This window comes from Sinocyclocheilus grahami, unplaced genomic scaffold, assembly GCF_001515645.1.
Source record: "Sinocyclocheilus grahami isolate Dianchi unplaced genomic scaffold, SAMN03320097.WGS_v1.1 scaffold136.1, whole genome shotgun sequence".
NCBI lineage: Eukaryota > Metazoa > Chordata > Actinopteri > Cypriniformes > Cyprinidae > Sinocyclocheilus > Sinocyclocheilus grahami.
In genome coordinates this window covers 975,929-990,488 of record NW_015505315.1, presented here as the reverse complement: position 1 = coordinate 990,488, position 14,560 = coordinate 975,929, and the positions used below count along the sequence as shown (strand labels likewise).

Genomic DNA, 14,560 nt, shown 5'->3' with positions numbered 1-14,560 from the left:
AAAATGATTTCAGTATCATCCCGAAATCAGAGCATATCACATAATTGAACACTTTTGTCTCTTTTTGTCTTTGTTGGCTTATTTACTTACTCTGTGCTAGTTTAAATGGATCACACATTTCTGTACGTTTTGGTGAGCTCTAAGACTGCCGTTGTATTAATTACCTTAAAAAATTGTGGTGCAGTCATGATGGACTGTCATTTTTGTTATTTTGTGTGCCGCTGGAGATTTTCTTTCTTTGTGGGTTGTAAGATGTGTCTGCTCTGTATTCAGCAGGCAGATGCCGGTCCCAACACTGGTCCCCCACAGCAGCAGCAGCAACCAATTGGTCGGCCTGCCCCCCAACAGAGACTTGGTCCCATCAGAAAAGTTACCATGGCAACTGGTGGTGTACAAAATCAACAACAGGCTGGCCATGGCATGGCAAACCAAACGAACCGGGTATGACATTGAATCTGGATTAATCTCATAAGCCCTTAATTGGACAGGTGCACAATGGCATTTTGCACAGCTGACACTAAGCCCTGATACTAATGGTGCTTTCAAGTCATGTCCAAATTAATATATTTACCACTTTTTTTTTTAAGCCACGGTTTTCTGAGTTGGGAACGTCTGAATTAAAGCATTATGGTGGAAGCTAATTGCTGTTAGACATAAGTTGTAACTGTGAAATGTTTGTATGCATTTTGTGCATAACTGCATTACTGTTGAGGAACGTTATAAAACTTGCCAGAAAGCAACGCATTTAACTTGTTTGATGAATCTGATCAAATTTCCCATCTCCCATCATCCTCTGAGGCACCACAAGAGTGGAAAAATACACCACCGTTGAAATGTTTAGGGTAAGATAGATTTATTTTTATTTTTAAAATTAATGATTCATTTAGCAAGGATGCATTAAATCTTAAATGAAAACACAACTTTATATACATCAAAGAATCCTGAAGCAGCAGGTTTTCAACATGAAACATGAAATGTTTCTTGAGCACCAAATCAACATATTAGTATGATTTCTGATGGATCATGTGACACTGAGAACTGGAGTAACGACTGCTGAAAATTCAGATTTGCCATCAAAGGAATAAATAGAATTTTTAAATATATTAAAATAAACCAGTTCTTTTAAATACATTGTAATAATTTTTAACAATATTACCGCTTTGCTGTATTTTTGATCAAATAAATGCATCATTGGTGAGCATAAGAAGAAGATTCAGAATCAGAAAGAGCTTTATTGCCAAGCTTCCAGTACACGGAGATTACAACAACACACAGATAATAAAAATAAGATGTGAATAAAATAAAAATATATTAAAATAAACCAGTTCTTTTAAATACATTGTAATAATTTTTAACAATATTACCGCTTTGCTGTATTTTTGATCAAATAAATGCATCATTGGTGAGCATAAGAAGAAGAATCAGAAAGAGCTTTATTGCCAAGTATGTTTGCACATACAAGGAATTTGCTATAGTGTCACAAGCTTCCAGTACACGGAGATTACAACAACACACAGATAATAAAAATAAGATGTGAATAAAATACACATGCATAAATATAACCACAAAAAATAATAAATTGTATGTACAGGTGTGCTATAGATAGAATAGGACAGCAAGTTGTTGATTGGCCTCAGTGCTGGGGGATGATGTCTTGTAGTTGGTGATTTCTTTCAGGCCTTCCCACACTGATGCAGGCTCATTGGCAGAAAACTGGTGTTCTAGCTTTTTAGCGTAGTTCCTCTTGGCCACTCTAATCTCCTTATTCAGTGCGTTTCTGGCCTGATTGTACAAGACTCTGTCCCCCCTTTTGTAGGCGTCCTCTTTGGCCTGATAAAGATGATGAAGTTTTGCTGTAAACCATGGCTTATTGTTGAATGTTAAATGAGTCCTGGTAGGGATGCACATGTCTTCACAGAAACTGATATATGATGTTACAGATTCCGTGAGCTCGTCCAGATCGTTGGTGGCAGCTTCAAAAACACTCCTTTAGTGCAGTCGAAACAGGCTTGTAATGCCTGCTCTGTTTCATTGGTCCATCTCTTTACAGACTTTACTACAGGTTTAGCAGATTTAAGTTTATGCCTGCAAGTCGATGTTCAACTTACAGGCACAAGATGAACAAGAGATGTTCAAAACATCTTACTAACCCCAAATGTTTGAATGGTTCTGTACATAAACATAATTTACACACATATTGTGCTCTTTGTAGTTGTGTTAGCTCTCAAAAGTTTCATGTCTTTGCCAGGAAGTGGAAAAGTGAATTTGCTTGTGAAATTGGTAATTTTTTTACCAAAATCACTTGAATGCCCATATAAATATTATTTTATTTATTCATTTTGACCGGAAATGTTGCTGTTCCTCCTGGACTTGTATAGTGTTGTCCAGAATATACACTTCAGTTTTTGTTAGGCTCTTTTTCCCTGTCATAAAGAGCTGCTCTAAGTGGTTCTCTCCCTCACGCTTCAGCACTAGTAAAGACGGCAGATTTGGTTTCCTGCTATGGCTCAGCTGTGTCACTGCTTCTCCCAGGGGACTGGTAGCTGTTTTGGAGGAGAGCAGGAGCAGTAATGATATGGAACAGAGTGCCAGGTGTGATGATATTGACAGTCTGAAGCAGGAGAGATGAAGATCCCTTGGCCTTTTCAGCATGCTGCCGTCTCTGTACAGTAGTCCATTCTCAGGGGATAAATACAATGCTAACGTGTGTCAGTCAGTCACAGCAGAGCGCCTTCCTGCACAGCCGCTCACGCTGTCTCAGTCCGACTGTCTTGCTGCATCTGCCTGAGCTCTCATATCGAGTCAGATATTCTAAACACTTTCTGCTGTTTACTGATATAACCGTGGCCTTGTAAATCACTCACTGACATTGTGCCCAGTGTCTCGCTTGGAGCAAAAGTGAATTGTATACTCTGTATGTGTAAGTGGTGAGAGAGCATCTAGCTCATAGCATTGGGAACCCATAAGGGATTTTTCAGCGTGCCTGCTGCACTTAGCCAACCTGGCCCTTTTGATGCCTCCCTTTCATTTAAAAAGGACTGTATGGAATGGAATGAAATGTCTTTGCATTGTACTGGAATATTTTATCATTACCCCAAATTTAAACGCAAGATAAACACAAATCTTTATACTTTTGAATATATATTTGGCAACACAATATATAAACATAAAATTGTTTTCACGGTAATTTAAAAAATAAGAAATTAATGCTTTTATTCAGAAAGGATGCATTAAAAAGTGATAGTGAAGACATTTATAATGGTACAAATGATTTTGTATTTCAAATACATGCCATTTTTTTTAACTATTCGTCAAAGTATCCTAAAAAACGTTTCCACAAATTTAAGCAGCAAAACTGTTTTCAACATTGATAGTAAGAAATGTTTTTGGAGCACCAAGTCAGCACCCCTTTCACAGACTTTGATGAAGCATTTCCAGAGTTAACATTATGTGTGTGTGTGTGTGTGTGTGTATGTATATATAGGTATACACACATACAAGTTAACATTGTGTGTGTATTAGTGATGCGCGGATGGCGGTTATATCCGCGGGCGCTGCGGATAATCTGCGGATCGGGTGGGTCGGGTAATAAAAAAATGCATTCTGATTATTTGCGGGTGGGTCGCGGGTGGATAAAATAAATAATTAATGATGCAAGTATTAACTACATTTTCTAAATTATGAACGTGTTTTAAATAGGCTACAGAAATTGAATAAACTGTAAATTAACATTTAAAAGTTATTCAACAAAACATTATTTAGTCAAGAGCAGTAAGGGATTTTCTCTGTCTTTTGTTGTTTGATTAACATTAATAAAAGACGGCACAGCTTTATTAGGTTGCTGTCACAAGACTTATTTCACGGATCCAATACTGATACCCATGTGTTTTATTTTGCAACTGTTTACATTTAACTTAAGACAAACCCGACAGTACTTTCTCAATTTGGTACTCGCAGCGCGCGCTTTGGATGTGACTGTGAGCGCACGCGCCTCCGGAGAGCGTGAGTACCGAATGGCTTAAAAAGACGTGAAAATAATAAATTTTTTTGTGACGATGCAACAATGACCGATTAGGCAATTGACAATTCTGTCAACTGTACCGAAACGCAAGCTAAAGTCTTCTATCGCAGCGTGCAGCAGCTCTAGATGCGTCGATGTGAAGCGAAAGTCAAAGAGAGAAGACGCGGTACAGCTGAATCACTCACGCTGTTTTCATCTGATGGTTTGTGTGGATTTATTTACTCATCTAACCTACATGCTCTTTTGAATAAAGGTTTTGCAGTAATTTCCCTAATTTTAAAGTCGAAAGCTGCGGGAATGAGTAATGCGACGTATGCGCAATCCCGCAACGAAATTCAGGATCTGATTAAACATAATTCTATTATACAGAGAATTGTCAAATAGATTTTCATGACTTTTCAATGAAAAGTTTATTTATTTTTACAAAACTTTCTAGGCCTGGAAATTGCTGTTCAATGACTTTTCCAGGTTTTTAATGCCCGTACGAAGCCTAATGTGATGATCGGGTGCGGTTATCTAAATCAGACAAAAATACAGGTGCGGGTGGATAATTTATTTGAAGCTGCAGATTCGGGTGACGTTTTAGCTCATCCGCGCATCACTAGTGTGTATGTATATATATGTGTGTGTGTGTATATGTGTATATATATACTGTATATATATATATATACTGTATACAGGGCTTAAAGTTCTCCGGCACCGTGCTGGATCTCCGGCGTGTAGCGTTTGGCTGCGGAAAAAATTATTCTACATTTAAAAAAACTTGTTTATCACATGAGTTCGGCTACCAATGGTATGAAAGGACCACAGCTTTTTCTCTCAACCAAACTAACATTACTAGCCAATCAGAATAATTTGCTCTTATAAACACGAGATGCGCATCGCGGCCCTGATGAATGAAGGAAGCGCGACACGTTGAAAAAACTGCGAGGTGCTATGAACAAAGATGTCCATATAGTGCATATTTACATAGAAAAACTAATTTAAAAGCAGCGGAGATTATAAACAGCTCAGAGTAATCACGTCATCTCCATAAGAACGATATAATTGCCAGAACAAATTTACCGGGATTTTTGAAAAGGTCCTGTTCTCACATGATCTCTATCTCTTAATGGTAACTTACCAGTAAAGATTGTATGTGTGACTCTTCCTCTGCATTTGCTGTGAATTTTAATTGCTTAACGTTCATCTGGGAAAACTGTGCATTATCTCACTAGATTTTTAAAGAAAATCATTGCCTATTTCTAAATATGCCATTTATTGTACATCGCGATTTCAAAATAAAAGTTTCTGAGTTTGCATTTGGCCAAATATTACAATTAAATGGATTTAAACATCGTTTAATCACGCTGTAAATTGAAACGTCAACAGGCCGGTGGCGCCCTCTGCAGGAATTTGTTATAACACATAATGTACTTGGTTATGTTCATGTTATGTATCGGCATATTACATTATATATTTTATCAGTGTTGTTCAATAACACCATGTAATTACTTGGTTTTGATATTTTATTTGAGCCAATTATTATTGCCTCGTCGTTAGTTTATATATAAATAGTCATACTAACGCTTGGTTTTCACTTAGGTCTATTTGTGTTACTAAAATTTACCAGATTACTCGGTTGTCAAAATAATAAGTAGATTACTTGATTACCAAAATAATCATTAGTTACAGCCCTAGATTAGTTAAAATATTTCAAAATACAACTGCATTGTTTTACTTTTTGTAATTAAAAGGCAAATATTTTGTCATTGAAAAGTTCTTAAAAATTGTATTAAAATATTGTCTCCGTTCTAGTATCTGTATTTTGTCTCATCTTGTGAGCTAAGTGTATTGTCGCACCCCTAGTGTCTGCGACGATGATATAGCTTGTAATTTCCCAAGTGTATGATATAGCTTTCAAGCTTCAGGTCAACCATATATTAATGGGAAAAAAATCAAAAATCAGTTTGAATAAGGAAAGCGATAACTTTGTCATAGCATCCTTTCAAATGTTAAAGTTGCCACAGTTATTGCATGCTCTGCATGTGCAGACCCACCCCCCGGAAAAAAGTTCAGGCTCAGGATTTTTTTTTGCTTTAACCCCTGATATGTACATATACATATACATACACACACTCACACACACATGTGACCCTGGACCACAAAACCAGTCATAAGGGTCAATTTTTTAAAATTGAGATTTATACATCATCTGAAAGCTGAATAAATAAGCTTTCCATTGGTTTGTTAGGATAGGACAATATTTGGCCGAGATACAACTATTTGAAAATCTGGAATCTGAGGGTGCAAAAAAAATCTAAATATTGAGGAAAATCGCCTTTAAAGTTGTCTAAATGAAGTTCTTAGCAATGCATATTACTAATCAAAAATTAAGTTTTGATATATTTTTGGTAGGACATCTACAAAATATCTTCATGGAACATGATCTTTACTTAATACACTAATGAGAAAAGAAATACAATGTATTTTTGGCTGTTGCTACAAATATACCCCAGCGACTTGAGGTTTTGTGCTCCAGGGTTGCATATACATACAGATACACATATATACCCTGACATAACATTGCATAAATCTTGTTTATGCTGCTGCATGCATTTCTAATGCAACGGCTGATGGAGTGATGGCAAATTTAAAGAAATCTCTTTTGACCAACATAATCTCTGTGCATTTTTTTTCAGGAAAGTCGTAGAAATTGTTAATTTTCTCTTTAGTTTAATTTATTTTCAATTCAAGTTTACCCAACTATGACCATTTCCGCTTTTGAGAACCCCCGAAAATGTGAAGAGTCCATTAGAATGATTTCTGATTAATCATGTGACACTCAAGATAATCATGACTGATGACAATTCAGCTTATTATTATCTGCTATTAATAATATTTTAAAATATATTAAAATAGAAAAGTTGTTTCAAATGATATTTCCTTATATATATATTTTTTGCTTATTTTTGATCAAATAAATGCAGTCTTGGTGAGTGTTAGAAACTTCTTTCCAAAACATTAACAAAAACGTTTGAACTGTAGTGTAAACCTCCAGAATTTCAGTTCAAATTAATTTTGAAATACCTTTTTTTCATGTTTTTGTTTAACATTCAAAGCAGTTTAACAAGGAACAATGCCTTAAAAAAACTTTATTGCCTTATAAAATGAGAGGCTTATGCCGTAGCGTTATCTGTCTCTGGTTTGTGCCCAGCACGGAGCTTTGCTTTCAAGGCCAAAGAGCTCAGCTTCAGTCTCAACAGACCACACCATTTTCATTCACCAGGTTTTGTCACATGGCCTCTAGCAGACTCCAGGCGTGACTTAATGATGGCCTTTTTCAGAAGTCTCTTCCCTCGAGCCGCTTCAAGGCTTAATCAGTGAAGTGCTGAAGAGATTGGTGGACTGTCTTTCCTGTTTCAGACAAAAGCACTCTTTCTTGATGTTACAGCTGGTTTCCTGGCCGCAAATACACATTTATTCACTATATGAACTAATATTCTGTAGCTTTGATTATTTAATAACTGGTAATTCAATCAAGGCTACAGGAAATTTCTTAATATGGTTTAGCTTGCTTTTTGAAACTATTTGATCATATGGTTAAACCATTGAAGTCTAACAATGCCTCTGATAATATAAACATGCGTATGAATTAGAATGTCGGTTTTTAAGAGCAATTACTGACTTGCGATATTTCCGATGAACAGCTGTACAAAAATAATTAATTTAATTTGTAAAATTATATATCATAATTAAAAAAAAATAGCTAACGAATATAACAATGAATTAACAAAGATCCTTAGTTTCAGCAAGTTTTTTTTTTTTTGGTGTCATAGAGGTTGTTAGCCGGTAGAGTGTACTGTTAATTGTTCTTTCCATCTTTATTCAATATTCCCCTTCCTGATGTCCACAGGTGGTAGTTCGGGGTCGGGCGCGAGGCCGTGGTGGGGGGCGTGTGATGATGCAGCAGAACCCAAAAGCTCAGGATTGTCAGAGAAGCACTGTCTGCATTGAAGGTTTATCCACCACCACAACCAACAAACAGCTCATGAACCTTCTCAACTCCATTGGCCCTGTTGAGGTAAGGCTTATCAAAATCTGATCAAGCATCAGAAGGGGTGTATGTGTGAATTTTATGCAGAACTTGCTACATGTATCATTGTTACAATGCCCTGAGCTTCTAGCAACATTTTGTTTTAAAGACAATAATATCTTCAGAACAAAAAATCTTTCATATTCATTTAAACAGTTGGTTGCACTTTATTTTAAGGTGTCCTTGTTACAGTGTAATTATACATTTAAGTGTAGAGTAATATTAATTAACTACATGTACTTACTATATGCTTAGGATTAGGGTTTGGCTTAGGGTTACTTGCATGTAATTATGTGTAATTTATAATAATAGTAAGTACATGTAACATGCAGAACTTGCTACATGTATCATTGTTACAATGCCCTGAGCTTCTAGCAACAAATTGACGATGGCACCACCTGATGGCCAAAGAGCATAAAACAATGTATTTTTTTTAAGTATATGTATTTACAGTATACATAACTAAGTGTCAACTTCAAGCTGTTTTAAAGACAATAATATCTTCAGAACAAAAAATCTTTCATATTCATTTAAACAGTTGGTTGCACTTTATTTTAAGGTGTCCTTGTTACAGTGTAATTATACATTTAAGTGTAGAGTAATATTAATTAACTACATGTACTTACTATATGCTTAGGATTAGGGTTTGGCTTAGGGTTACTTGCATGTAATTATGTGTAATTTATAATAATAGTAAGTACATGTAACGTGTAACAAGAACACAGAGTCACTTGTACTCAGAGAAACATTCAGGAGCACAGAAACTTGTCGACTCTGCCCTGCATCTTTTATTACTAAAATAGCTTAAGTACTGAAATGCTTCATTATTTTTCTCAGCTAAGTGGTGGTAATGTATCTGGTTTTGAAGTAATTCAACTCACAGCTTCAAGATTAGTAGAGACATGCCGCACAGGTAATTCATATATGCTCAGTCTTCAGAATCCTCGATCTAACAACCCGTAGATAAAGTATCTAATGGAAATATTTTATTCGCCCAGTCAAAATTTGCGCTGCAGGCATCAGTGACAGCATTACCTTTTACCATTGTTTTTGTGGGAAAATACACGGCTAGGTGGTTCTTTGCCTCTATGTTGTGTTAAAATCATTTAATGCCCTCCTAGCTGTAAACTATCCTTCACAAAATACCATGATTTGGAAGAGAAAGAATTGCTTCCTGACAATGACCCCAAGAATAAACTGGGTAGAGTGTGGTGTATTCCTCTAAATATTACAATAGCACCATCTAGCTGTGTGCATTCAGGGCTGTGCTCCTGTATGATTTTCTCCCAGCTCTTGAAGTGTATCACCCACTGTTACAGTGCAAAGTAACAGAGGTTATCTCTTACTGAGACAAGCAGATGAGCATTTAGATAATAAAACCCACTGCTAATACAAAAATTGATGGTTATTTTGTAGATGTTTACAATGTTGCCGGAGCAGCGGAAGGCCATTGCCAAGTTTGTGAACCCTCAGCATGCAGCAAGTTTTCAGCACAGCTTTCACAGGTACACTTTTAAATTCATCTTAAACTGGATTGCGCTTTGTGTTTATACACAATGCATGAAAATGAATAGAGTCGTTGACATTTTATGGATAATTAGATTTTTCTGACTTTTGTTTTTCTTCATATTTTTATAGAATGAGGTCTATTCACACCAAGACTAAATATTCATTTTAAATGTCTGTTGCAAATAAGATTTTGAATAGAAACCGTGGATTCCTATTAGACTTCTGTCTGTTTCTCATTAATAGCTTAAAAAACTTGTAGTGTTGAAGTGTTGTACAACAGTTATCAAATATCAAACCTCGAGAGTCTCTTTATATACACTACCAGTTAAAAGTTTTTGAACAGTAAAATTTGTAATGTTTTTAAAGAAGTCTCTTCTGCTCACCAAGCCTGCATTTATTTGAACCAAAGTACAGCAAAAACTAAAATTTTGAAATATTTTTACGATTTAAAAGAACTTGTTTTCTACTTAAATATATTTTAAAATGTATTCCTGTGATTTCAAAGCTGAATTTCTAGTATCATTACACGTGATCGTTCAGAAATCATTCTAATATTCTGATTTGCTGCTCAAAACTTTTATTACTATGTTTTTCAGGTTTCTTTGAAGAATAGAAAGTTCAGAAGAACAGCATTTATCATTTAATAGAAATCTTTTCTAACATTATAAATGTCTTTATTATCACTTTTGATCAATTTAAAGCATCCTTGCTAAACAAAAGTATTAATTTCGATAATAAATTATACTGACTCCAAGCTTTTGAATGGTATAGTGTATAATGTTACAAAAGCTTTTTATTTCAGATAAATGCTGATCTTTGGATCTTTCTATTCATCAAAGAATCCTGAAAAAATGTACTCAAATATTGATGATAATATTAATAAAAAAGGTTTCTTGAACAGCAAATCAGCATATTAGAATGATTTCTGAAAGATCATGTGACACTGAAGACTGGTGTAATTATGCTGAAAATTCAGCTTTGATCACAGAAATTACATTTTAAAATATTTTCAAATAGAAAGCAGTTACTTTAAATAGTACAAATATTTCACAGTATTACTGCTTTTGCTGTATTTTGGATCAAAATAAAATGCAGGCTTGCTGAGCAGAAGAGAATACTTAAAACATTTTTAAAAAATTAAAAAAAAAAAAACTTAAAAATCTTACTGTTCTGTAATTATGCTGAGAATTCAGCTTTGATCACAGAAATTACATTTTAAAATATTTTCAAATAGAAAGCAGTTACTTTAAATAGTACAAATATGTCACAGTATTACTGCTTTTGCTGTATTTTGGATCAAAATAAAATGCAGGCTTGCTGAGCAGAAGAGAATACTTAAAACATTTTTAAAAAATTAAAAAAAAAAAAACTTAAAAATCTTACTGTTCAAAAACTTTTGACTGGTAGCATATGGTGTGAATATTAAGGTGTATTTTCTGTTGGTGCTATTGGCTGAAGCAGATCAGAGTCATTGTGCCTAATGGTTTGTGAAGGGCAAATGAAATGTGCCGAAATGCAGCATCGCAAGTATTCCTCATCAAAACAAAGAACAAGAGCTCTACTGTGACTCCGCTGATTGTCATGTTTTGATGGAGGTGCCTCAGATTAGCTTGCCTTTAAGTGCGAGTGTCTCATTTCCATCACATGTTCCCTTGATCACCTAGGCACATGATAGATTTGTCTCACATCGATGTTTCCATTATTGATGGCTGAGGAACAAGCCAGTTCAACAGACAAGACGACAAGAAGTGAGCAAGAAGAGAACGTCTTTTTCTGAAAGACAGACACACAATCAGGAGGCTGAAGCTTTGGAAGCTGTGTGGAGAGTGCTGTCGACAAACTCAAGCCACATGCATGAAAGAATCCAAAACAAAGAGCCAAACACCAGCTGTGTCCTGCTGGATATGGCACAGCACTGAACTCACATTGTCAATGACTTTGGCATGAAGTCTTGCTCTTGTTTCTGTACTTTCATTTATATGTGGAGGGATCAGTAATGGTCTGAACCAGCAGGTGAAAAGAGAGAAAAAGGTATGAAACCAGGACATTTTTATGCCAGTTGATAATAGTTGCTCCCATTCTCTAGCTCTCAAGATAATCTTTTGGATGTCTGTTTTTGGTCAAATAGGAATTCTTGATTTATTGTGGAATTTCCACAGTCAGTGACTTGAACAAAGTGTTAAAGGGGTGGTTTGGCCTGATTGAATAATGTTGCGCATGCTGCAGTAGGTTTTGTCACCTGTAGAGAGCAGCAGATGTCTTCGGTATGGAGCTCTGTATGTTGGGGCATAGCTAAGGACATGTGGACATCAGAGAGAAAAGCACTGCTTGTTATGAAACTTCAGGGGCATATTTGGGTTGAGCTTTTTTCTAGTTGTGTATCTTTTGGAAGCCACTGTGATATACAGGTGTCTCTTTTTTTGTGCATTTGTCTACGACTATTCATGATCTTAAGTTTATTCATTGTCCCTTTCTCCATTATGATTGTATTGCAGTTGGGGTTTGTTCTGCAGAGTTGGAGTGGTGGTTCACGACGCGTGTCTTTGGGACCTAAAGCCAGCTGAAAAACCAATTTTGACAATAAATGGCTTTTATATTTTGATTTTAGGTTTTGGTGCTGGAATTGCATATTTAGATTCTTTTAATCGTTGTTAGAAATGGCTTCTAAGTAGTAAAGGCAACCAGAAAGTCCCCTCCTTTGGTAATACTGCTTTTTAATGTGTTTAGTTTTCTTCCCTCAGAGTTCAGCACATGTTGTGTGTGGAAGAGGACGACTGAATCACGGCCTGTGTGATGATTCGATAGGATTTTATTGTAGGTTTTGATGGAGCTCTGTTTGCTTGCATTAAGATGCGGGATGTCTAGAGCACTAGATGAGTTTGAACTGTCCTGTTTACAACAACAGCTTAGTTATTTGTTTGTGAAGAGAGATATTTTGGACTGTTTGTAATAATATGCTTATAACTTTGGCTCTGTTAATTGTTTAGAAGTTTGTCAGATGGGAATACAGGTTACTGAATCTGAATTGTGAGTTGTTAGGGATAAGGATTGGTCAAGATCAGCTTCTAATATCCGTTATCTCCATTTTCCACTTTATATTTCCATTTATTTAGTAAGTTGTTACCCAAGCTTTAGATTTTTTGTTTTTGTTTACGCAAATCCCATACGTTTTCAGTCTCCAGTGAATATATTACACTCCCTCAAAATGATTTCATGGCTTCAATCATGAGTATTTCATGCCTCAAATTGTTATTATATCATCCATTATTATTTATAGTAATAATAATAATAATAGTTTGCGGTACTGTGCAAGCATAGCGCTTGGTCATGTCTAATTGTACAGTTTAACCTAAACCTTCACGTTATGGCCCCAGAACTGATCTCTTCGATCTAGTGCATTACAGTTTTCATATTTGTGACTGTTCATTTAATCCAACCACTTTACATTATACGCTACATTTGTAGCAGAAAACTAAGTCTTGTTATAGTATCTAAAATATATCAGTTTTAGATAATATAACAGTGTAACAAAATCAAATTATGTTTGAGCCATTTCAATAGAATCAAATATGTCTGTAGATATTAACACATCCAGGTCTGCCATTTCAAAGGATTTGGGAGCAACTGTTATCAGTGGTCACTTTCTTGTGTATATAATGAAAAAAAAAAAAAATGTATGAAGCTGTCAAGTCTGTTGTTTTCTCATCTCGAAAATACCTACTAGTACGTGACTGGTGAATTTCTTTTCTCTCAATTTGTTTTTATATATCAATATAAAAAGTATTCCTTGGTCAGTTTTGTTTTTGGAGAACTTAGAGCTTATTATTTGAGGATATTTTAAAGATGAAAAATAAAAGATGGTCACATATATACCATGTAAATACGGTTATGTGAAGCCAGCTGTCTTGATCACCATTAACTGTTGTCTGATGTTGTTTTGTGTTTGAAGATTCCCTCACAACATACTCATTTCCCCGATTTCCTCCGTCCTCCTGAATGTTTCTCTGTTGCCAACCGATTTAAGGGGAAAAGATTTTGTTTCCAATTAAGGTGCCACAGTTTCTCTCAAGTCGGGTGAATTGAAACATCTGAGATGTTTTGTGTGTTATGGTTCTAATGCTCACTGTGTCCAAGACTTTGGGCCATTATGTCTATGAAGTGAATTTGTAAAGCACCCTCTTGTTTTAAGATGCACTTGTAATTTGCTGATATGCCATCTTCTATTATAATATAGTAGTTAGGTGTGGTTAATCACAGTACCTTATTTGTCCATATAACTGAATTAATTTGCTCCATGAGTTTCTAGGAATCACATAAATACACATAATGGGTAAGATTATGAATAATTTTATGTAGTACATATGGATCCACTTAAAAAAAAAAAAAGCTTTTTTATTTTGTTTTTGTTAACTGAGTTTTCTAGACATGTTCTGTTTAAAATTGGTATAGGGCACAGATTTGTTTTTTGTTTGTTTTTTTCAGTTTCAATTTATTTATTGGTTTGAATGTATTTATGTAAAAAGAGTTAATCCTATGGATTTAAAACGTTTTATCTAGTCAGAGACTTTTAAAAAATATATTTCTAGGTATAAATCTTATAAGACACATAATATTTATAAACAGTCTTATAAGAGAGAAAAATTGATTCATATCGAATCGTTTAGTAACTTCTTTGTAAGTGTAGATTAACTTTGGGGAAACTGTCCCTTTCTGATCTGTAATCACACATGTGACAAATTTCAGTTTTCAGAGATTGTCTGTTTTTGGCTAGATATTTTTCACAAGATGTATAGTCCAAAATAATGGAAGAGGTATTATGTGATAGAGTCAAGAGTAGGCTAAAGGTTTACTTTTTTGCTGGATCTTGTTTTGTGTCTTTATTTCTGTCAATCGCTGTGGCTGGTACACTCCCAGTATTTTATTTATTTATTTATTTTACCACGAATCCTGCTGCA

At 35.2% G+C, this 14,560-nt stretch overlaps 1 protein-coding gene across 6 annotated transcripts in view; it reads left to right on the top strand.

Annotated features, from left to right (window-relative positions):
• rbm33a (RNA binding motif protein 33a) overlaps positions 1–12,744 on the top strand; it is a 50,209-nt gene extending 37,465 nt beyond the window's left edge. For 4 of the 6 annotated variants that reach the window (XM_016280002.1, XM_016280004.1, XM_016280001.1 and 1 more), the window contains 4 exons: positions 274–441; positions 7,917–8,084; positions 9,513–9,601; positions 11,270–12,744. In XM_016280002.1, coding sequence (XP_016135488.1) covers positions 274–441; positions 7,917–8,084; positions 9,513–9,601; positions 11,270–11,318 — 474 coding nt within the window. In that variant the 3' untranslated portion in view covers positions 11,319–12,744. The remainder of the gene's footprint in view (positions 1–273; positions 442–7,916; positions 8,085–9,512; positions 9,602–11,269) is intronic. The other 2 variants (XM_016280003.1, XM_016280005.1) reach the window with 2 other exon arrangements.
• The last annotated feature ends 1,816 nt before the right edge of the window (positions 12,745–14,560 follow it).